At 35.8% G+C, this 23833-nt stretch overlaps 1 protein-coding gene across 7 annotated transcripts in view; it reads right to left on the bottom strand.

Annotated features, from left to right (window-relative positions):
- Positions 1 to 23833, bottom strand: part of Cspp1 (centrosome and spindle pole associated protein 1) — a 137805-nt gene that overhangs the window by 88676 nt on the left and 25296 nt on the right. For 5 of the 7 annotated variants that reach the window (XR_003847255.1, XM_029557006.1, XM_029557007.1 and 2 more), the window contains 7 exons: positions 22218 to 22321; positions 21108 to 21131; positions 15018 to 15098; positions 13445 to 13543; positions 11268 to 11707; positions 4998 to 5093; positions 1407 to 1477 (listed from right to left, as the gene is read on the bottom strand). Coding sequence is in view for 6 of the 7 variants with exons in the window: in XM_029557006.1 (XP_029412866.1) it covers positions 1407 to 1477; positions 4998 to 5093; positions 11268 to 11707; positions 13445 to 13543; positions 15018 to 15098; positions 21108 to 21131; positions 22218 to 22321 (915 nt within the window). In the remaining variant the exon portion in view is untranslated. The remainder of the gene's footprint in view (positions 1 to 1406; positions 1478 to 4997; positions 5094 to 11267; positions 11708 to 13444; positions 13544 to 15017; positions 15099 to 21107; positions 21132 to 22217; positions 22322 to 23833) is intronic. The other 2 variants (XM_017794788.2, XM_029557008.1) reach the window with 2 other exon arrangements.

Below are 23833 nucleotides of genomic sequence, written 5' to 3'. Positions count from 1 at the left end.
ACACACACACACACACACACAGAGGAAACCCCCCCAAATTTAGAAATTTAAATATATACTTCTAAGTACTTCTAAATAATTCATTGTTTTGTTCTAAATGCCACATTTTGCTCTAAACAGCTTATTATCTTGCTTTTAAAGAAAGCAAAAGTAACAAAATCTTTAAAGCAAAATTATAGGAGGTACATTTTAGTTCAACTGAAATCAGAGTGTTTTAACAATTAGAACAGCCTAAAATATGCTACCTTTAGAAAGAGTTGATTTCCCTCTGAGTATGTATAAATATATTCAAGGATATGCACACACAGACACAAATAACCAAACAACCATGAAGAAAAATCACTGGATTAAATGACTTCAGTGGCTGTCACTCAGAGCTCCTAAACTGCATAATGGTAAGCTCATGCCATTCATCTTCATGTCAGTGGGGAGTAATCCTCCTATTGATAGAGTTTTGTTTTGTTTTTTGTTTGTTTTTTTTCAGTCAATTCTCAGCCTGGGCATTTCTCCTATTTTTATCATGTGTAAGAAAATACATCATAAATACGTACCCTTACCTAAACAGTAAAATTGGTCAATTCTTAAAACACATTAGAACAATGTTTTAGGGTCTATACCTTTTTTCTCACAATAGCTATTTCAAGTAAATAAAAAGTCTGAGAATATAATGTGACTCTATGTCTCCCAACCAAAATTTAAATTACTAACTGCTTTCTAATGAATCCAATGTTACCTAATTTCCTCATGTACTTTATAAAACCAAGTTGCAGCTAAGTTTTCAAAGTTTCCATTCAAAGAACAGATTTGTTTTCTATATAAAAGGTATAAGCAGGAAACAAAGCTCCATACACCATTTCTGAAACGAAATTTTGACAAATGTAATATAGCAAATCAAAAGCTTACATTCAGTAATAACCCTAACCTCTGATAAAATAGAAAATTTGGACCATCAAAACAATTTAGAAAAAAAAATACATGTCCTCAGAAACTACCTGAAGAACAGAGGTAGGGGAAAGGAATATTCAAATAAACTGAACTATAATACAAAGCAGCTTTGTGCTACCTGAAAATTAGCAAAGAATGTAGCAATTATGGGTCACATATTAAAAGAAACAACCACAGTACAACAAAGTCCTAAAAATATGAAGTTAAAACCTATTATTTCATCTATAAAGAATAGTCAATTAAGTTATTTAGCTTTAAATTTTTAATTAGAATGCATAATGCATGCTAAATGCTTAGCATGGTACACAACATAAAGTAAGCACTCAATAAATGTTTTCTATTAGTAAAAGCAGTATTACTTACAAAACTGAGTTCTCACTAAAAACAAAACTGAATTCTCACTAAAAATCTTTTATACAAAACTCTGCCAAGGTCAAATCAACCGGAAATGTTGTACATACCAAAAAGCATCCCTGCAAAAGGGCTACAGATACCACGATTAGCAGAACTAGATGGTTCATTATCTTGAGCACTGAAACAAAATGAGAAAGGGAATATTAAAATTCAGATAACTTTCAAAAAGTCAAAATTCTGAGGAAAGGCCAGACATGGTAGTGCATGCCATTAACATTAGCACTTGAGAGGCTAAAGGAGATGGAATGTGGGTCTGAGGCCAGTCTAGATTACATAATAAGATTTGGTTACATGTAGAAAAAACTTTTCTCAAAAAATTTAAAAAAGAGGGGTTGGGGGAGTAGCTCTCAATCAGTAAAGTGATTGAGAAAAAGGACCAGAGTTCAATCCCTCAGCACACACAATAAAAAAGCTGGATTAAAAAGTGTATGTCTATAATCCCACAGTTGGGGAGGTGACAACATGGGATTCCCAAGATATGCTGGCCACTCACTCTAGCCTAATTGGAGAGCTCCAGGTTCAGTAAGAAACCCTGTCTCAAAAATTAGGGTGGAAATTGACAAAGAAACCCAACTTCGACCTCTAGCTTCCACATGCACATCTGTGTGCACCCACACACACACAATCAAAAAGAAGAATTAGAGCAAAGTATAGATATGAATTACTGGCCTTTCAAAGTGTTCAGGACATTATAATATTTATATATTTCTTGGTAGTTAAAACTGTGGTATTATATTTCTCCAAACAATGGGACCCCAATATATTCAAGTTATGGAAAAATACAACCATTCTTCAGAGTGCTTCACTGGTTCAACTGGTTTGAAAATAAAATGTTGGGGCTGGAGAGTTGGCTCAACGGTTAAGAGCACTGACTGCTCTTGCAGAGGACCTGGGTTCGATTCCCAGCACCCACATGGCAGCTACAAACTGTCCTTAACTCCAGTTCCAGGGAATGGAAGCCCTCTTCTGACCTTCGCAGCACTGCAGGACACGGGTGCACTCACACACATGCAGGCAATACACTGGTACACATAAAATAAAAATAATAAAATATTTTTTAAAAAATGTTTTATTTGAAATTATCCAATAAGGAAAATAAATGTTATGCACATATAAATTATAAAAAGAGAAAGAAATCACAACCTATGCACACAGTTGCAAAAATTGTCCCAAAACAAAAACAAATTTAATGAGAATAATCAAATTCTTATTGCCAGCATAATTGATACATTATATTTCCTCAAAGAAAACAGACACTTTTCATATGACATTATCTTCACTATAGAATAGGTTGGAACAAATTTTTTCCTTATTATCATATATTAATTGAAAAAAGGTTTCATTATGATATTTTCATACATGCATATAATGTACTTGGATCATATTCAATTCCCTATTTTCCTTTCTTGCTCCCCTCCCTGATCCGCCTCCTAATCGTTCCCTTTCTACATTCGTATCTTTTTAAGAAATGGTCTCATGCATCCCAGGCTGGCCTTGAACTCCCTATATAGCCTAGGAAGCTAACCTTTAACTTCTGATTCTCCTGCTGGGATACAGATTTGCAACACCACATCTGGTTTATATGGTGCTGGGGATCAGACACAGGGCTTTGTACATGCTAGGCAAGCAATCTACTGAGTCATATTCCCAGCCTTAACGTGTTTTTATTTACTTTATTTGTTAGCTTTTTTTTTTTTTTTTTTGGGTCTTTTTGAGACAGGGTTTCCCTATAGCCCCAGCTGTCCTGGAACTCATTATGTAGACCAGGCTGGCCTTGAACTCAGAGATCCGCCTGCCTCTGCCTCCCAAGTGCCGGGATTTGTGTTTGTGTGTTGCATACATTTGCCATGTCACAAGCATGGCGGTCAGAGGACAACTTGTGGGAGTTGGATCCCTCCTTCCATTCAGCCCAATGTGGGCTCCAGGGGTGAAAATCAGGTCTTTAGATTTGGTGCCAAGTACCTTTACCACTGAGCATCTTGCTGGTCCATGTGTTTTCTTTTGCTTTGTTCTTTTAAAATATTTTATTTATTAGTTTTATTTTATGTAAATGAGTGTATTGCCTGCAAGAATATAAGTGTATCTGTCTCATGCAATACCCATGGAGGTCTGAAAAGGGCATCAGATCCCATGAAACTGGAGTTACGGATGGCTGTTAGCCACCATGTGGGTGATGGGATTTGAATCTGGACCCTCTGCTAGAGAAGCCAGTACTTTTAACCACTCAGCCATCTCTCCAGCCTGTTTTGCTCTTTTAAAATTTATTTATTTTTATGTGTATGAGTATCTTGCCTGCATGTATGTAAGTGTACCCATTCAAGCAATGCTAGCAGAAGCCAAGGGTGGGCACTGGATGCCCTGGAACTGGAGTTAGTGATGGCTGCCATGTGGGTGCTGGAAACAAATACAGATCCTCTGGAAGAGTAGCCAGTGCTCTTAACTGCTGAGCCATCTTGCCAGCCCCTGTTTTGTTTTGCTTTGTTCTGTTTTTAAAGCCAGATGTTCGTATATATAACACAGAAAAGCACCAAAAGAAAAAAAAAAAGTTAAAAACAAGCTGGGCTTTGACCCAGCATTCAGGAGACAGAGGCAGACAGATCTCTGTGAGGTCAAGGCCAGCCTGGTCAACAAACCAAGTTTCAGGCCAGCTGGGGCTACAGGAAAACCCTGTCTCAAAAAGACCAAAAATACCATAGTTATTCACTTGTTTTTCAATAGACAGAAACTCATGTACTAATTCTACAAAGTAAGCATTAAAACTGCCTCCTCAATAAGCTAAAAATCTTAAAGTTCTGAAAGAAAAATTCACATTACAAGAACATTTTTAATTCATTTCCAGTCCAATTATATAACTATGACTCCAAAATTTTTTTAAAGATTTATGTGCAGGTCAGTGTCCTCACTGAGGACAGAAGCATCAGATCCCTTGGAGCTGGAGTTACAGGCAGTTGTGAGCTGTCTTACACAGGTGCTGGAAATCGAACTTGATTCCTCTGCAAGAGCGGTATGAACTGTTAAATGTTGAACCATCTCTCCAGTCCTGACTCCAAGAAATATTAATCTCATTATTAGACCATTAAATTATGCTTACTTCTCCTTTCACTATTTCAAATAATTAATACACTTTATAATGATAGGGCCTTATGCCAGGCATAGTGGCACATACCTTTAATCCCAGCACTCGGGAAGCAGAGGCAGGCATATCTCTGTGAGTTCAAGGCCAGCCTGGTCTACAAAGCTAGTTCCAGGCTAGCTGGGGCTATAGGGAGACCCTGTCTCAAAAAAAAAAAAAGGATAGGGACTTATTTAGAAAGCCCTGCCCAATTTATAACCATGACTTTTCTTCAAAAGAATGTTTTAGGACTAAGGATATAGGTCGGTGGTAAAGTATTTACCTAGCTCAAGGCCTTAGGCTCAATCCCCAGCATGGAAAAAGACAAAAAGAAGGAAAGAGGGCTGGGTACACCAGAAGTACTTTCATTTACTAATATCGCCTCACTTTTCTTCCCTTTAATTCCTTTCTCACTAGTAAAGGCAGGCTGTTAATACACTATGCCTTTTTACTTTTCAGTAAGCCAACTTCAGGTATGAGCTATTTCACAGTGTAAAGACTCAAGGACAGAATTTGTATCACATACCTTTTACTTCCGGCAGATGAAATTCGTATGTTTGGTTGTTCTGTGACATCATCATTTTCCACAAGAGGTACATACCCTCGTCTGTTTCCATGTATCCTTAAAAACACATTAGCTTATAGAGCATATCCCACATACCATGGATCTTCTTTTATCTCTTTAGTTTTTTTAGCATTTGATGTTTTAACATTAAAGTGAACAAAGCTGTGCTGACATTTTATTACGAACACATTCTAAAACTAATTCAAATGAAATTGGCTTCAAATATGATTTGCTGGTTAATAAGAGATATTAAGAGTTTAGATTCATGGTTTGTTTTTCTTTTTCCCTGTGCAAGAAAACAAATGTGCCTTATATATACTGGGCAAGTATTCTCCAGCTATGCTGCAACTCTAGTCCCTAATAATACTCATTCTGTTTTAGCTGAATTGTAAATTTTTTTCTATGTAACTCTATTTTTTTTATTTCAAAGTTACAAAGCTTATTTTTTATTTGTATTTATTCATGTGTATGTATATGTGAGTGTGTGTGCCACATGTATACAGATACTTAAGGAAACCAAATAGGAAATGGAATCCTCTGGAGCTGGAGTTAAAAGTGGTTGTTAGTCACCATGTGGGTGATGGGAATCAAACATGGGTCCTCGGGAACAGCAGCAAGTGCTCTTAACTGCTGGCCCAACTCTCCAGCCATAAATATATTTTTTTAAGTTTAAGATAGCACAGTAGGGCAATTATTCAGTTAATACCTGAATTATATAGCACCTTCTACATGTCAAGTACTACTCTTAGGCACTGGGTATGCACAATCCCTGTACTTCACTAAGTGTATGGTCAGAATTCAAGTTTTTTAATTCAAAATGTATAGACACTGGGAATTATTTCACTGTGCATAATACAAAGCTTTTTTGTTTTTCTGTTTTTAGATTATTTTTTATGTATATGAGTGTTTTTGCCTGCATTTATGTAAGTGTACCACACGTGTGTAATGCCTGCAGAGGTCAAAAGAGGTGGAGCCGAGTGTGGTGGCACATGCCTTTAATCCCAGCACTCAGGAGGCAGAGGCAGGCGGATCTCTGTGAGTTCAAGGACAGCCTGGTCTACATAGTGAGTTCCAGGATAACTGGGGCTACAGGGAGACCCTGTCTCAAAAAGACCAAAAAAAAAAAAAGAGATTGGATACCCTGGAACTGGAGTTACAGATCACTGTTAGCCACTATGAGGGTGCTGGGAACCAAAGTAGGATCCTCTGCATGAGTAGTCAATGCTCTCTGTCTCTAAGCCATCTCCCCAGCCCTAGTACAAAGCTTTTTAACTTCAAAATATAGCAGATACTATAAACCCCATGGAAAAATCAATGTTAACAAAGACTAAATGGGAGACATTATTTAAAACCAGGTTGATACATGGTAAAAATTACTAACCATTTTAATTACAAGGTCATAAGCAACAAAAAAATTAGAATATATTTTCTTCCTAAAAATTCCTTTGTGAAAATGTGTTTTTCAATTAATCTTTTTTTTTTTCCATTTGGCAAACACTGATTTTTTTTTCCTAACTTTAATTTCTCATACAAAAGCATCAAATTTTTTACATAAATATTTATTAGCATCCATGAAAATCAGCATTTCGTTAGTCATATTTCTTTATGTGGCTGTTAACAAACTATAATTTCCTTCTCAAGAAGACAAAGAGAAAACAATGTGGTTGTTAAGTTATAATATTTAAGATGAATTTCATTATCAGATTAACAAAACTGGCAATTTTCAGCTTAAAAGACAAGAAACTTCTCATTCTCGAAAAAGAACCAGAATATCACATTCATTCTTCATAACCACCTGTGGAGAAAATCTATTTGGATATTAATCTTAATAACACTATGACTTTGGCATGAAACAGGGATAGTTCCCATCTTTACCCAGACCTAAAACAGTACCTTCCATGCCATTTTAAAATGTACATCAAGTTATTTTAAATTAGCTTTATCTAAACTAAAGCAATGATGCTCAGATGTCTTTTAAATTAAAACATCAATCTATTGTCGTTCTTATTTCTACCACTTAAAGAAAAGGCAACTAGCCGGGCATGCTGGAACACACCTTTAATCCCAGCATTCCAGAGGCAGAGACAGGCGGATCTCTGTGAATTGGAGGCCAGCCTGGTCTACATAATGAGTTCCAGTCCAGTTGGGGCCACAGGGAGACCCTATCTCAAAAAAGACTAAAAAAAAATTTTTTTTAAGTAAAACTCAAATTTAAACTTTTAATTAACAATGCCCCTTTATATTTAGTTATATTGGATCTATACAATATACATGTGCAGAAAATCTAACAGAGCAGACCTGAGACTGCCTATTTTTAGAAAGAGTTGCTTGTATAGAAAGCCCTTGGTTGGCACATGACAACATAGATTTTAGGAGGTCCCTAACAGTCTTAGAACTAATGAGTAGTTCGCTATACTGAAATGACTTGCACAAATAACAAGCTAAACAAAAAAAAACCTGATTTCCTACAGGAAGTCTGGATTTTAGTTTATGCTAGGAAACGGGGTCCCCTCAGTAAAAACCTTAAGCACTGAGTCTCAATTCAATGCTTTAGGAATTAAATATGTTCTGCGTCTCTTCACTGGTTTCCTCCTGATTGTGTTCCATGTACCTTTTCTCTTTGCTGATTTTCCTTTGTATCGATTAACTGCAATGAATTACAGCTGTCAGCTGAGTGTAGCAGCACATTCCTGTACTCCCAGCACTCGGGAGGCTGAGGGAGGAATATCCTCAAATGTTTGAGGCTTGCCACAGCTCCATAGCAAGACCCTGTCCCAAGAAAACTAAATAAATAAATAATTAAAGTCACAACTGTGAGTATAAAGATACACAAACACATATAAATAATCCTAGAGAATCACCAAACCCAAGAGAAGTCTTAGGAATTTAACATAAAGTTCACCAATATGGTAAAGAGGTGTCTGTACCATTAAAAAAAAAAATTAATAGCAAAGGGCAATTTAAAGTTACCTTTTATTTTTTGGTCTTTTTGAGACAGGGTCTCCCTATAGCCCCAGTTGGCCTGGAACTCACTATGTAGACCAGGCAGGTCTTGAACTCACAGAGATCTGCCTGCCACTGTCTCCCAAGTGCTGGGACTACAAGTTACTATTTTAGAGGCATAACTCTGGATTCCAGAATTAAATGCCAATTAAACAAATAAAAATTCATTCTAAAATTTACCCAAGAGCTATGGTTTCCTGAATTTTTAATTAAATTGTCTAAAGACAGTATTTGGATTTATAATCCGAACTTACTGTATACAGCCAGAACCACAGTCCTCACATTGTGATATAGTTACATAGGCTCTGCAGCACATACATATATCAGAAAGCAAGCACCATATTCCAAAAAGGTTACTTTCAAAATTCATTCTAAACTTAAGAAATTTAACAAATTATTTTACTGATGTTTAAGATCAAGGTTGCTGCTAATACTATAGTAAAACTGCAAAGATTTCCCAGTGAACAGCCCGTACAATATATTTTCTAAGATGTACCTTCCAATAAAGACAAAATTCATTCACAAGATTATGAAAGCTGCCAGGCAGAGTGGCACATGCCTTTAATCCCAGCACTTGGGAGGCAGAGGCAGGTGGATCTCTGTGAGTTCAAGGCCAGCCTGGTCTACAAAACTGGTTCCAGGCCAGCTGGAGGTGCAGGGAGACCCTGCCTCCCATTAAAAAAAAAAAAAAAAAAGAAAGAAAATTATAAAAGCTATCTGTTACTTATAATAAAATCAATCCTGAGCAAAATTTTAAGAACCCAAGGGGAAAAAAAACCCAGAAATATGCATTTCACTACAAAGATTATCAAATCATAAGGAATCTTATTCAATTTTATTAAATAACTGATAGAATTCTGTCTGCCATTTAAAATTAAGGAAGTACTACTATTCAAAAATGGAGATTCCATAACTTTTTAAGTCATTAAGATAAAATCCTAAAATAGACTAGAAAATGTAAGCCATGAAGTCAAATTATAATTTAGACTGTTAGTCACCTTTTTATTCTTAAGGAATTTAGGGTTGAAAATTCAACAGCCATATTGAAGTCAATTTTATTGAAAGCCTATTAATTATAAACTTGTAACTACCAACATTTAAGTAGAATGTTAGTGCTAACCACAATAACCACATTTTCAATACTGAAAACTTCTCAAACTCATTAAGGTAAAACATTAAAAAAGGTAATATATTAACTTTTACAGCTCAGTTAGCATGACTACATTTTAAGAGTCTATAATTCAAATCCTAAGAAACATTATCTACGTTCAACCTTACAAAGTTTCTAAAACATAAATTTTTCTCAAATTAATATGTCTGCATAAATGACACACATAAACACAAACAGAATACAAATTGTCCATCACAGTACACGCCATCCTGTTAATTATTTAAGAACACTGAGACTGATTCATGATATAACTTTAGGAAAACATTTTAATTTTTTTTTTTTAGAGGAAAACATTTCTTAAAGAGCTTTTACCTCCTTATCTTTAAGGTAAGAAAAATAAATCATTAATAATACATCAGGTATATTGGGAAATATAGGGTAATTAGAGAGAAACAAACCAAAATTATAAATGTAAAACATAAATATAAAAGGAAAACTGATCAGAGACTGACTTTAGGAATTGGGGGAAAGAATCTTAGAAGAATGAAGAAAAATTAATTTTGTACTTTAGCCTTAAATTTTTCACCAACAAATAGTTATTTCTCTTGCTAATAACTATACCCATTAAATGTGAACTAGTGATTGATGTAAATTCTTTTTTTCTAAGGGCGTGGATAGAATCCTAATTATTATCAAGACAGTGAGAAACACCCTAACATATGGAGATGAGAATTGGTATTGCAACAAGTGGATATAACACGATTGTGAAGAAACAAAGTATTCAGACTTAAGCTCTTGAATAAGAACTAAACCTCAGGTTAACTAATCTCAAAATACTATTTAGAGAAGTTGATTTTTTAAAAAGTTCACATATGAGATATACAAGAAAACAATGTAGTTCTCACATAATTAAGACGGAACTGATTAGGTAGTTCATATGTGAAAAACAAAGCATCAATTATCATAATTTTCTTAAAATTCCAAAGTTTAAAATTATGTTTATGGTGTATTCTAAAGGTAAATACCATAAAGAGAAAAATGAAAGTTCTAGAAACTTCTCATGTACAGAGACGATATCACCAAGATTTCATGAGTACCTGCAGTTCCCCACTTGAGAATTCTTTATTAGAGCCAGCTTTTAAAACCTACATTTAAAGATAAATATTTTCAAATGTTAGGTATTATAAGATTTGGAACATTTTCTAAAATACAAACTAAATATTAGATTCAACTCAGAGAAATCTGAACTCAAAATACCTAAATCCAAGTACATAGCAAAAATATTTTTGTTAAAATATTTTTAAGACATAGTTAAGAATAAAAAAACAGAGTACGGTATGGTGGTGCACACCTTTAGTCCCAACACATGAGAGGACAGCCTGGTCTACATGGTGAGTTCCAGGCCAGCTGGGGCTACAGGCAGACCCTGTCTCAAAAAAAATAAAAATAAAAAGTACAATAACTGTCCTTAAAATATATTGATAAAGATACTTAATGTATACAAACATTAAAGGAATAAACTGCATTTCATCTATGTTAAGATGTCCTTTTTCCCCTTATTTTAACAACTGACCCTGGGATGGCTATCAACCTGACTTTTAAGTTATGTAAAGAAAAGTTAATTTTATTCCAGCAAGTCAGCAAGGAAACTGAATCAAGACAACCTGAGTTTTTACCTTGAGGTTTTTGTGGATACTCATGACAACACAAGTTCAGACTGCAATTCTGAATCAATCCTGCTTTACAGTTCTCTTAGGCAAGATTTTGGTTACTTTTAATGCCCCCACTCAGTGTAATGGCTGAGACAAGGATTCCCTTTATGAGAAGGTTTCACATTTGTTTTCACAGTTAAGGATATACACTTTTCAGCTTCTACCTTTACACTGGGGTCCTTACCTTAAACATAAGGGGGTAAAAGCTCTTTAAGAAACGTTTTCCTCTCAAAAAAAAAAGTTTTCTCTTTTCCCCTTCAGTAGCACATAGAATAATGGTGCTTAACAAATTGATAGCATGGCAGAATTAAGGAAACGTGGTAAATCAAGTCAAAGTGCTTCTCCCTAACGTAACTATAAAACAGTGGTATTAAGTAAAGAAAATAAAAATGAAGTTGTAAATACCTGTCATTTGTATATACTCTCAACAGTCTTCTATCAAAATCACTTTCATATCTAAATCTTTCATCCATTTCTTCACTGACTGCAGGGTCTTGGTCTTGTCTATAGAGCTGTCTATCAAGAACATGGTTCTCATTAAACCTTTGAACTCTTCTTTCCGGAACACCAGCTTTGCTGGCAAAGTTTTGATGTTTTGCACTAGAAAGGCTTACTCCTTCATTTGTTTTTTTAAGATTTCTTCTACTCCTTAATTCAATTTCATCCTCTAGTTGTCGGTATCTGTCCTCTTCTAGTCTTCTTTGGTTTAGAAGCTCTTCATACGTCTCTGAAGGAATTAAGACATCTCTCCTAGAACCCTCTGAATTTGTGCATAATGTTTGTATTTGTGGTGGCAAATCAGGTTTAACTTGACTAACAGGATTTTTATTTCTTTGGCTCTTAGGCTATTGAACAAAAAAAGGAATAAATCTTAATGGGACATTATATCATGTAACAAAGTCTCAAATCATATTACATTTTTATAATGTCAACTCTGATATTTAATCAAAAAAGTCATTAAGTATCTTTTCTTTGGAAAAACATCAAAGAAATTTATTTTGCGATAAAACATTAAACATAGACAAGCAATAGTAAATTATGTAAGCAGCTATATAAACAACTTGAACTAAATTGCAAGTTCCTATGCCAAAATGTATTAGACATATTTTAACATTTACATGTACTTAAAATTATTTCAAATTAAATTCTTTCTCAACATAAAGGTGGTAAACTGTAATATCAAACAGCTTTAAATTTAGTGCAGGAAAGTGTGTGTGTGTGTGTTTGTGTGTGTGTATATAGTATGTGTGTTCATGTGTAAATGTTTTTCTATTAGATAGTCCATCATTCATTTTTAACTTTTAGTCCTTAGCAAATAATTATATGATATACATATAGCATATATGATATACACATCATACCTAGAAACTGTTAATATTTTTAAATATTTTATTTATTTTTATGTGTGTGAGTGTTTTGCTTGCATGTATGCAAATGTACCATGTAGGCCTGGTGCCTAGAGAGGCCAGAAGAGGGCATCAGATTCCTTGGAACTGGTGTTAAGAATGGGTGCTGGCTATCATGTGGATACTGAGAACTGAACTTGGGTCCTCTGGAAGGGCAGTAAATGCTTTTAACCTCTAAGCCATCTCTCATCTCCCAACTGTCAATATTCTAAAAATCACTTTAAAAAAAACAAACGAACTAGGGATAGTGGGGCACACACATAATCATAGTATGTGGGAGGCAAAGGCAGGAGGACTGATGCAAATTTGAGGCTAGCCTATTTCCAAACCAGCCTGGGCTGTATAGCAAGACCTTGTCTCAATAATATTAATAATAATAATAGTAATAATAATTATGATGATTAAAATTAAATTAAATCATTTAACATGGTTGCTTTCTATTAAATTTTCCAAATCAAAAATTTTTATAGAGCTGGGCATGGTGGTGCATGCCTTTAATCCCAGCACATGGGAGGCAGAGGCAGTTGGATCTCTGTGAGTTCAAGGCCAGCCTCGTCTACATAGTGAGTTCCAGGACAGCTGGGGCTACGGGGAGACGCTGTCTCAAAAAGACAAAAAAAAAAATTTTTTTTTACAGTAAGTTTTTCAATATGGGACAAAAGAATTTCCAAAACTAAATATTTAAATACTATGAGTTTGTTTTCATTTGGCTTAATTTTTCAAATGTTTAAATTTTTTAAAAAAGAAACAAAAAGCAAGAGTTAAATACATTATATTGTTTTTTTGAGAAATAAAAAACATTCAAGGGGCCGGGAAGATGGATCAGAGGATAAAGCACTTGCTAGATCCCCAACCCAAGTAAAAACCAGACAGATGTGCCAGCAGCCTGTAATCTCAGAACTAGGGAAGCAGAGACAGGGTATCTCTGGTGAAAGCTAGCTAGCTAAATTAGCCCAAACTGTCAAGTGCCAGTTCCTGGATCAGCAAGAGACTCCACCTCAAAAAACAGAGAACAGAGCAACAGAGGAAGGCCAAGTGCCAATTTTGGGCCTCCACATGCAGGAGGCATATCTGCACACACGTACCCATACACATATACACATTCACACACACATATACACAAATACAAAATATGCAGCCAGTGGTATTAAAAAGTACTTTAAAAGCAAAACATACCTCAGTATCCTTTTCTACCTGTCTGACCTTTTCAGTGAATTCTTCCTTACCCCTGAGAAATTGATTATATTCTTTGTTGCGTTCAAGTCTCAACCTTTCCTTAAAACAGAAATCACAAGGCAATATTAACTTCAACTTTAAAAAAAAAAAAAAGCCCCCTAATGTCAAATCAGAATCATGCAAATCAGTGCTCTAACCCTAAATCAAATTTATTAATAATTTCAAAGGAAAGAAGTAATTACTATGAGTAGGAAAAGGTCTGATCACCACTTGGCTCCCCAGATCTCTTTGGCCAAATGCAAAGACACATGAATAACTACTTTTTGGTACATTAACATATGACATCACAATAGAATGGAGCTACTCTCGTGATGAAACATCTCAATTCTTCTTTTTCTTTTTCAGTATTGAAAATAAAACCCAGAGCCTCGTCCATGCTGGCAAAGTGCTCAACCACTGAATTACATCCCCATCCTTCTTTTTACATTTTATTTTGAGACAAGGTCTCACTAAGTTATGTAGACTTGCCTTGAACTCACTCAGTAGTCCAGGCCTTACATTTGCAGTCCTTCTGCCTTAGCCTCCTGAGTAGCTAGGATTATAGACCTGTACCACCAGGCCCAGATGAAAAATCTCCACTTTATATTGCAGTAGAGATGACATTTTCCAAAGAGCTATGCCCCTACAAACCCACAGACTGCAGGTCTATTTAGCAATGGCAATCCTAGACGAATCAGTTGCATTATCTAAAGGCATTTATAGATAAATCCTCCAGCTAGTAAAGATGATAAATGTGTTTGCCAGGAGGTCTGGCAGATTCCCAAAGAAACACAGTTACCTTTCTTCATCACTTTTCAGGGACACCTCCCTCCCCTAGTCCCCGAGCCCATCTCCAAATGACTTGACATTTTAACCATTTTTCTTGACTAGGTTAAAGAAGAACTCTCATATTTTAAACACAAAAGAATAAATTATATGGACAGAAAAATAACTATAATAGAAATATTCTGTTGAAATGCAAATATATTATATTAGGAAATTGTCTCAAATCCTAACATTTTCAATGTCATAGAAACAACACAATTTTAAAGGAGTATTACAAATCTAGGTCTTCTTTTTGAATATTAACTGTCCATTTTGCCTCACGTACTATTTAATTTCACTATCATGTCTTAAAAAGTAAAAATTTGTGGAGTGACAGAAACACACATTCAAATAGCCCCTACCTCATCCAACACACACAAAAAAGCTCTTTATTCGTTCACATCCAATCACGTCGCTGATAACTAAATCACAAAGCATTAAACTGTGGCTCAGAAATCAGTACTGAAAACATAAATTCTGAATAGTCAATTAAGTAAATCAAATAGAACAAAAGAATCAACACATCAACTAAATATATCACATATGATTATAATGTTCAAAAATCATTTTCAATTACCACAACTTAGAAACTCCATAGATTAAAAAAAATCATGTAATCTGCTATACACACTAAAATTATAAGTAGGTTCTCTCCTGATTCTGAAGCCTTGGGAAACTCCTACCCATGTAACTACTCCTATCCACCTACCTTGGCAGATAGCCTCTCACCAATAGGAAGGGAAACTCCCAGAGTAGATGGGTCTGTTTCACCCGCGGATAGAAAATTTTTCTGTATATATACACACACATTAAAAATATATATTAGCTAATTGCCTTTTAAAATGCTTCATAAATGTCTTTACATTCTATATTCTAAACTGTTACATTATGCACAGCAAAAGAATGAAATGGAAATTAAGTCAGAGACTATAAATCTAGAAAGCATACCAAAAGTGATTTAAAAAAGAATTTTCTTCAATCACCAACTCCCTGAAACAAAGACTCAAGCTTTAACTTTCATTTATAATACATGTGTATCTTTTGAAAGCATGCAAAAGAGAACTTTTCCAATTTATATTCCTCTTCTAGAAATGCATTCTTCATTCTCAATGCTTTACTGGTCTTTTGAAAAGGTAAAATTTTAACACAAATATCTTTATGAATGCTTGCAATGTTTTTTCCTATTTTTGCTGCAGTTATATAAGCAAACATCTACACAAGCCCAAAAGCCTAAACTGTGAATACTGTTTCTTTGTCTCTCCATTCATGTTCATTAAGAATTTAAGTGAGGCAGTATAGTAATGCATTAGCCTGGGATACCACAGACCTGGAGACCCAGCTTCTACAACTAGCCCCCACGCTTACAAGTCATAACACTGACAATTGGTTAACTTTTCTGATACAATTTCTTCCATAAAGTGAGGACACCTGCCCTGCCTGCCTACCAAGTTAGTATAAAGATCAAAAAGGATATAAAATGTAAAAATTTCTTCAATACTTTAAAACAAATAAAAAGATAGTAAAGGGGCTGGAAAGATGGTTTAAGAGCACTGGCTGCTCTTCAGAGGACCAGTGTTCAGTTCCCAGCACCCACATGGTGGCTAACAACATTCTGTTACTCCAGTTCTGTGGGAGCCAAGACCCTCTTCTGACCTCCATGGACACTGCACAATACAGATATATGCAGGCAAAATAGTCATACACATAAAACAAAGAAAGAAATAAAAGATAGTAAAACAAAAATCCCCAACTTCCAATACTACCACTTAGTAGTCAAATAAGCTGAAATAAATCACTTTATGTCTCTGCCTCAGTTTCTTCACCATAAAAGAGGAAATATGATCTTCAACACTACATTATTAAAACTAAATCAAAATGTGTTAGTCTATCTAGATCCCTTTCATGAATTGATTAAATAATTATTGAACAGTGAATACTTTCCAGATATATAAGAGATAAGGAAACAATGATAAACTTTTGTTCCCTCTAGTCCGATTAGTTATTAACAAAACATACATATAAACAAGTAACTATAATATAATGTACTATCTTCTACAATGTCATTATATTCAAACATTGAATATATTAGAACACACTGTATATAGAATTAATAAAGTCATTACAATAAAGTTTCATCAAATCTACACTTACAAATTAGTTGTGCTACAACTAAAAAAGTTGGTGTGCTGGATCGCTTTAGAGTCAACTTGACACACCTGGGTTGAGGGAGCCTCAATTGGGGAATTGCCTTCATTGGACTGGCAGGTGGCCATGTCCATGGAGCACCTTCTTGATTGTTGAGTGATATGGGAGGGCCCAGCCCACTGTAGGTGGTACCACCCCGGGCAGGTGGGCCCGTGTTGCATAAGAAAGCAGACTGAGCAGGGGCCAGGGGAGCAAGCCAGTAAGCGGCGATCCTCCATGGCCTGTGCTCCAGCCTCCAGGTTCGTGCTCTGAGTTCCTACCTTGGGCTCCCTAATGAACTGTGACCCAGAAGATGTAAGCTGAATAAACCCTTTCCTCCCCAAGTTGGTAGTGGTCAGAGCACTTTGTCACAGCAATGGAGAAACAAACTAGGACAGTTGGCTTATGAAACTCTAGTAAGCTTCTTTGTGAAAAGAAACAAGACAAATGACTGACTAGATCCTTAACCCTGCTTATCCCATATATCGAGATACACTATAAACTAATCACTTTGTAGAATTATAAAAGAACAACAAAAAGTCATTTCAACCCTCAACTGACCATTATAAATCCTTATTGACCATTATAATCCCTCAGTCCCAAGACAGGCTTAGAATAATATCTGAAATTCTTAATAAAATGGAAAAAAATAAGCTTTACAAAAAAAATTAATTTTTTTTATTTATTAACACCAGGTCTAACTATGTAGCTCTAGCTGTCCTGGAACTCCTCATGTAGAACAGACTGGCCTCAAATTTAGAGATCTGCCTGCCTATGCCTCCTAAGTGCTAGGATTAAAAGTATGCACCACCATAACTGGCAAAAAAAAAAACTTGAATTTTATTTGTTTAGTAAATATTGAATGATTATTGTTATATCCAAATCCTTTCATACATTTGGAACTCAACAGTATGTTAGATTCTAATATTTTAATCAAAATAAATTAATAAAGGAATAAAAAGAAGAAGCTAAAGAGTGTAAGCATCATAGGGCATAAGAGTGCAAAAATAAACATCTTGAGTTCTCTTTCAATCATATTCCAAGATGTTCTTAACATGCATGATATCTGTACTACATTGAAATGAAAACAACAAGCAGCAAAACAGAAAGTTTAAGATTCAGAAAACAGCTCTGGACTAGTGAAATTAATGTACTGCTTCAATATAAAAATTGTTCTGTCTGCATTGTAGATATAGACAAGCATCCTTCCAAAAACTAGAAAGAAAATGGTATTTGTTCTAGTGGCTCTTTTTGGCAAAGATAAATTGATCTTTTTTGTTGTTGTTCGTTTTAGGGGTTTCTTGGTTTTTTCAATATCTTATTTATCTATTTATTTTATGTGTAAGAGTATAATCCCTGCATGAAGGTAGATAGACCCATGTTGTGCAACACCTGTGGAGGTCAGAAGAGGGTGTTGGACCGCCTGGAACTGGAGTTACAGATGGTTGTTAGCTGCCATGTTGGTGCTAGGAATCGAACCCACGTTCTCTGCAAGAATAGTCAGTTTTCTTAACCACTGAGCCATTTATTTCTCCAGCCTGTTTTCTTTCTTTCTTTTTTTTTTTTTTTTTTTTTTTTTTTTTTTTTTTTGGTCTTTTTGAGACAGGGTCTCCCTGTAGCCCCAGCTGTCCTGGAACTCACTATATAGAACAGGCTGACCTTGAACTCACAGAGATCCGCCTGCCTCTGTCTCCCTGAGTGCTGAGGTTAAAGGCATGGGCAACCACACCTGGCTTTTTTTTAGGGGGGGGGGCGTTTTCTTTTTTAAGACAGGGTTTTCTCCTGTAATTCGGACTGGCCCTAAACCTGCAGCAATCCTTCTTTCAGCATCCCTAAGTTAAGATTATGAGTGTATGCCACCATAGCCAGTGTTTGTCCTTTTTCCTTCTTTCTTTCCTCCCTCCCTTCCTTCTTTTTCTTCTCTTCTTCCTTTCCTTTCTCCCTTGCTTCCCCTCGCCCCTTTTTTTTCTTTTGTTTTGTTTTAGGCAGGGTTTCATGTAGCTCAAGTAGCCCTCAAAATTACTATGTAGCTAAGAATGGCCTTGAATTCCTGATCCTTCTCCCTCTCTTGTGTGATAGGAATATACTTGTGTGCCAACATGCTTGGCTTTTTTGTTTGGTTGGTTTTTTGTTTAAGTATCCATGCAATGTATAAGTCTGGAAGCCACAAGAAACCCAACAGTGGACTCTGGATATCATATTAACCCCAGGGATCCAGGAAGCTATAACTTATTTTCCATATCCTATGTAATTCTCTAGCTTCCCCCTTTAACTCCCATTTCCTCAAATGCTATCTAAAGGCTGCCTCTCTTGTTTTAAGGAAATGCTACTCCTCTATCTCACTATAAGTCTAATCTATCACAAAAGTAACTCCTTCAGTCTCCTAAATGTGAAGAGTTTTTGCTCCCCGTATCACTTTTACTTTTTTCTTTTCATGTCCTCTTTTGACTATTCAACTTGACACAACCACAGCCATCTTTGTTGTGATTGCTATTGTGCTCATCAGGCAGCCCTGGAATTCATCCCAAGGCCTTTGGTACAAATAAAGTTGTTTAGGTAAACAAGCAGAATGTGCTGCGCCTGCTGCCACGCAGACTGTTTCTTTTCTTTTTTTGTGGTGTAAAGATAGAGCCTAGAGCCTTATTCATAAAAGGCAAATACTGTGCCACTGGGCTACATCTCTAGTCCCCAGATTGTTTCTTAACTGATGTTGGACATTTCAGTTATTTTTGAGAAAGGCTGGTTATCCATGGTCCACTTTCACTAGCCTTGCATATAAACCCTTTTCTTCCTGCCTTGCTGCTGCATAAGACATGGCTTGGGATCTAATAAACTGTACTTTGTACAATCCTGGATCTGCCTTTCTTTCTTTGACCTTCAGCACCTTCTTCTACCTGTGGTAGCGAGGTCTCACACATCAAAATCACATTTTTCTGAGATGCACACTCCACCCCCATCATTTTTGTTTCTAATCTTAGACCTAAGAATACAAAATCCATAACTGAAAATAGTAGATACAGAGGAAGAGCTCACATAATCCTTATTAACTAAGGTGGAGAAGGAGAAGACATGAGGTACAAGCCTAGGAAGTCAGGCTAGAACATGAAGATGTGTCAAGCTAAGGAATTTAAATTTTTACTCAAAAGTTAGTGAGGAGGCACTGATATATTTAAATCAGGCATAGGATCATTCTGGAAAGCATCATGGGGAATGGACTGAGATTTAGTACAAGTTCAGATAAGAAGATGTAGAAGTAATTTAAGATAGAGTCTCAAACAAGCACAAGTAACTATTCTAAACCACAGTTCTGCTCTTCACAGGTAGTGAAGGAAGTGTATTGCTTCACTGCCTATCACGCAGACTTTTTTTTTTACCTTTTTTTTTTTTTTTTTTTTTTTTTTGGTCTTTTTGAGACAGGGTCTTCCTGTAGCCCAGCTGGCCTGGAACTCACTACGTAGACCAGGCTGGCCTTGACCTCACAGAGATCTACCTGCCTCTGCCTCCCAAGTGCTGGGACTACAGGTATGTGCCATCATGCCTGGTTTATTTATTATTTTTATTTTATGTGTATGTGTATTGCCTTCATGTAAGTGCACCCATGTCATGCAATGCCCACAGAGGTCAGAAGAGGGTGCCAGATCCCCTAGAACTGGAGTTACAGGCCGTTATTAGCCACTATGTGGTGCTGGGAATCAAACCTAGGTCCTCAACAAAAGTAGACAGTGCCATCTCTCCAGCCCCATAGACTGCTTTTAACCTAATCCTATTTATACCATTATTTCTCAATACTCTCTGTGCTTTTTGATCTAGTCAAGCTGATAAACCCAGTATACTTCATTCAAGTGAACCTCCAAGTCTTTCTTCAGTCTATAGTCTATTTGAAAAGCTTTCTCTTCTATTTTTCCTTTTGAATATCTACATTCTACCTATCCTGTAATGCCTTACAAAATAACATCTCTCACTATGGGGTCTTCCCTGATTGTGATTTCTTATAGTTACCACTTTCTGATTTGAATGAATACTAGGCCTCTTGAAGATAGCATTCATACCAAATTCAACTTGATGAGTGTTTTTTAAATGTTAGTTAAATGGAAGTGTTTTTTAATGTTATTTGAATGGTCAAACAATGTGTGGTATTCCTTTTTAAAAGTTTTGTAAAACTAGTTGTTTCCTTTGCTTTTCAACACAAATTAACAAATGTCATCAGCTGGTTTTAATGCAAAAATATGAGTCATCCAAATCCTGACAGTACATGTTTCAAAACATTTTCAAGTATCTTGACTATAATCTTAATCTTGTAACTAGCATAAATTGGGAAACAAAAACTGGCAAACTGAAAACAGAGTTACAATAGTTGCAAAATAGTTATAAAGAAAGCAACAAAAACAAATGCAAGGCAGGAATCAAAAGCAATGACTGCATGAATAGGAAAGGTATGGGCTGTCATCTTTCCAAAGGCAAAGAAAGATACAACAGGTACCATTTTAAAAGTCTCAAAATACAAATGAAGCTGTTTTTCTACTTGATCTGAATCATAAGTATAAATAAATGATTGTAAGCGATTACATCTTTAAAATAACCAAACTAAAAGAGAACATTATGCAGGCAAGCCTACCTTTCTTTTTGCTTGTGTAATGCCCTAAAGTCAAGAGAAACAAACCATGGATAAGATGTATTCAGTCAAAGTCCATTCTTTCCAAGAGTAAGTCACAGTTAGAGACCATTTAAACAATTATAAAGCAAGGGAAAACCAAGAGTACTGTGGATGACTAAAAACAGCATGATTAAAATATTTTCTAGCCTAAAAATGAAAACTGCATTCTAAAACTTACAAAAAAGCCATACAGTTTATTATGTAATTTGATAAAATTACCTAAAACTAAGGGTTCTACAAGATAAAACATTAAATCATAAAGCAAAGATTTCAGAGGTTGTTAAGGTTAACTATGAAGCCCCATTAGCTCCTGTGTTGAAGGCCTGATCTCCAGCTAGTGACGTTATTTTGGAAAGTGTTGGAAACTTCAGTTGGTAGACCCTTGCTAAAGGAAACAGGTAACTTGGGATATGTCGTTAGGGGCTATATCTTGTCCCCAGCCCCTTCCTGTCTAGAGCTCTGTTTCCTGGCTGTCATGATATATGTAACTTTGTTCTGAATACTTTACTTCATGATGTTTCAGTCTTACCCACAGCAATGGAGTTACCTAAGACGAGGGAAATCTCTAAAAACAGGAACCAAGATAAATCTTTTATCTCTTACACTGTTTCTCTCTGGTACTTTTGTCATAGCAATGGAGAAACTGACTTAACATAGTAGTTAATAAATGTGTTAAGTGAAAATTTATGTTTATCACATAAGAAAAAATTAGAATCCAGCATGTAATTTTAAGACTATATGCTCCTTTAGACCATGATAACTTTACAGACAACATAACTAGAATTTAACAATTCATTTAATATTAAAGCCCACTTCCCTAGTAAAAAGCCCTCCTTTGCTGGAGCTCAAACCCCAAGTCTTATACATAGGAAACATACATTCTACCACTGAGCTCCACAAAGAGTCTGTTATTCCATGGCACAAGTGCTCAGAACTACTTTTTTCTATCAAGAATTACCTTTGACTGTATTACTTGGCCAGGTATCACATATGACCCAATACTTTACAAAAATAAATTTAAGGAATAAATCTCTAACAGATAAAACACAACTCATTAACGAGATTCATTACCTGAGTAAGATAGCGTCTATAATCTTGCCTCAATTCTTCTTTTAATTTATGTTTCTTCCGTTCATAGTCTTCCCCAAGTGGTAAACTTAATCCATAATCAATTCCTTAAAAAAAAAAAATTTAAGTAGCATATTCATTTTCAAACCAACATCAATGACGTTTTCCACCCTGTAAAAAAGCGCACACAGAAATGGTATAGTTGTATTGACACGAGAGACTAGAATCAGTACATTTCATATTTAGAATGCTTCAATGGGTAACACACAGATACCATGATATTATTCCCACCTGTGAACCTAGTCATCCTGCCCTCCTGCCCAGAACAAATGTTACTCTATTCATTGTGCCTCCTTCCAGGGATTTTTCTATGTACCTATAAAAAAATAATTTTAGGAAACTGGAGAGATGGCTCAGTGGTTAAGAGCACTGGCTGCTCTTGCAAAGGATGTGGGTTTGAATCCCAGCACCCACATGTCAGTTAATAAACATATGTAACTGCAGATCCAGGAGATCTGAGGACCTCTTCTGACCTCCACGGGCATTACAAGACACAGATGCACTTCACTTACATACATGCAGACAATACACTCATACACGTAAAATAAAAATAATAAATTTTTAAAAATTTTAGACTATCAATGAGGCTGGAGAGATAGCTCAGTGGTTGGGAGCACTGACTACTCTTGCAGAGGACCCGGGTTCAATTCCCAGCACCCACATGGTGGCTGCAAGCCGTCCTTGGCTCAGCTCCAGTTCCAGGGGAGTCCAAGGCCCTCTTCTGACTTCCACGGCATTGCATGACACGGGTGCACTCATATACATGCAGGCAATACACTCATACACATAAAATAAAAATAATAAATTTTTTTTAATTTTTTAGACTATCAGCTATACAGGAATATGTGTAGAGATATGTGTCTTACAAACATGCAGAAAATATACTCATACACATAAAATAAAAATAAATAATTTTTTAAAATTTTAGACTATTGGATATACAGGGCTTTTTTGCCCTGTTTAGACAAATATTCTGCATCATTTAGGATTGTTTCTCTGTTCTTTTGTTTTTCTGAGATAAGGCCTCAGGTAGCCCAGTCTGGCAATGAGCTTAACTATGTAGCTGAGAACAAAACTGAACGTCTGATTCTTCTGCCCCCATCCACTAGTACTAGGATCACAGGTGTGTGCCACCATACCTAGTTTATAGGATGCTAGGGATTGAACTCAGGGCTTTGTGCATGCTAGGCAATCACTCCTCCAAATGAGCTACAGCTGTAGCCCAGTATCTTTCTTGTTTTTCAAAGGATAGCATAATTTAAGCAAATGAATGTAATTTCATTTGCTTCACTTAATTTTACCTAAATTTCTACAAAAATAAATACAATTCTCTTTTTTTTTAAGACAGGGTCTCCCTATGTTGCCCCAACTGGCCTGGAACTCCATTTGTAGACCAGGCTAGCCTCAATCTCACAGATATCCGCCTGCCTCTGCCTACCAAGTGCTGAGATTAAAGGCATGTGCCACCATGCCCAGCTTAAAATACAACATTTTAACATGTTTTAAATATCTTTACTATAGCATGTTCCTTATAAAAGATTATTACAGCCATGTGTTAC

The sequence above is a fragment of the Nannospalax galili genome, unplaced genomic scaffold, assembly GCF_000622305.1.
Source record: "Nannospalax galili isolate Female #2095 unplaced genomic scaffold, S.galili_v1.0 scaffold247, whole genome shotgun sequence".
NCBI classification, from domain to species: Eukaryota; Metazoa; Chordata; class Mammalia; order Rodentia; family Spalacidae; genus Nannospalax; species Nannospalax galili.
The sequence above is the reverse complement of the archived record's forward strand: the minus strand, read 5'-3'. Positions and strand labels throughout refer to the sequence as shown.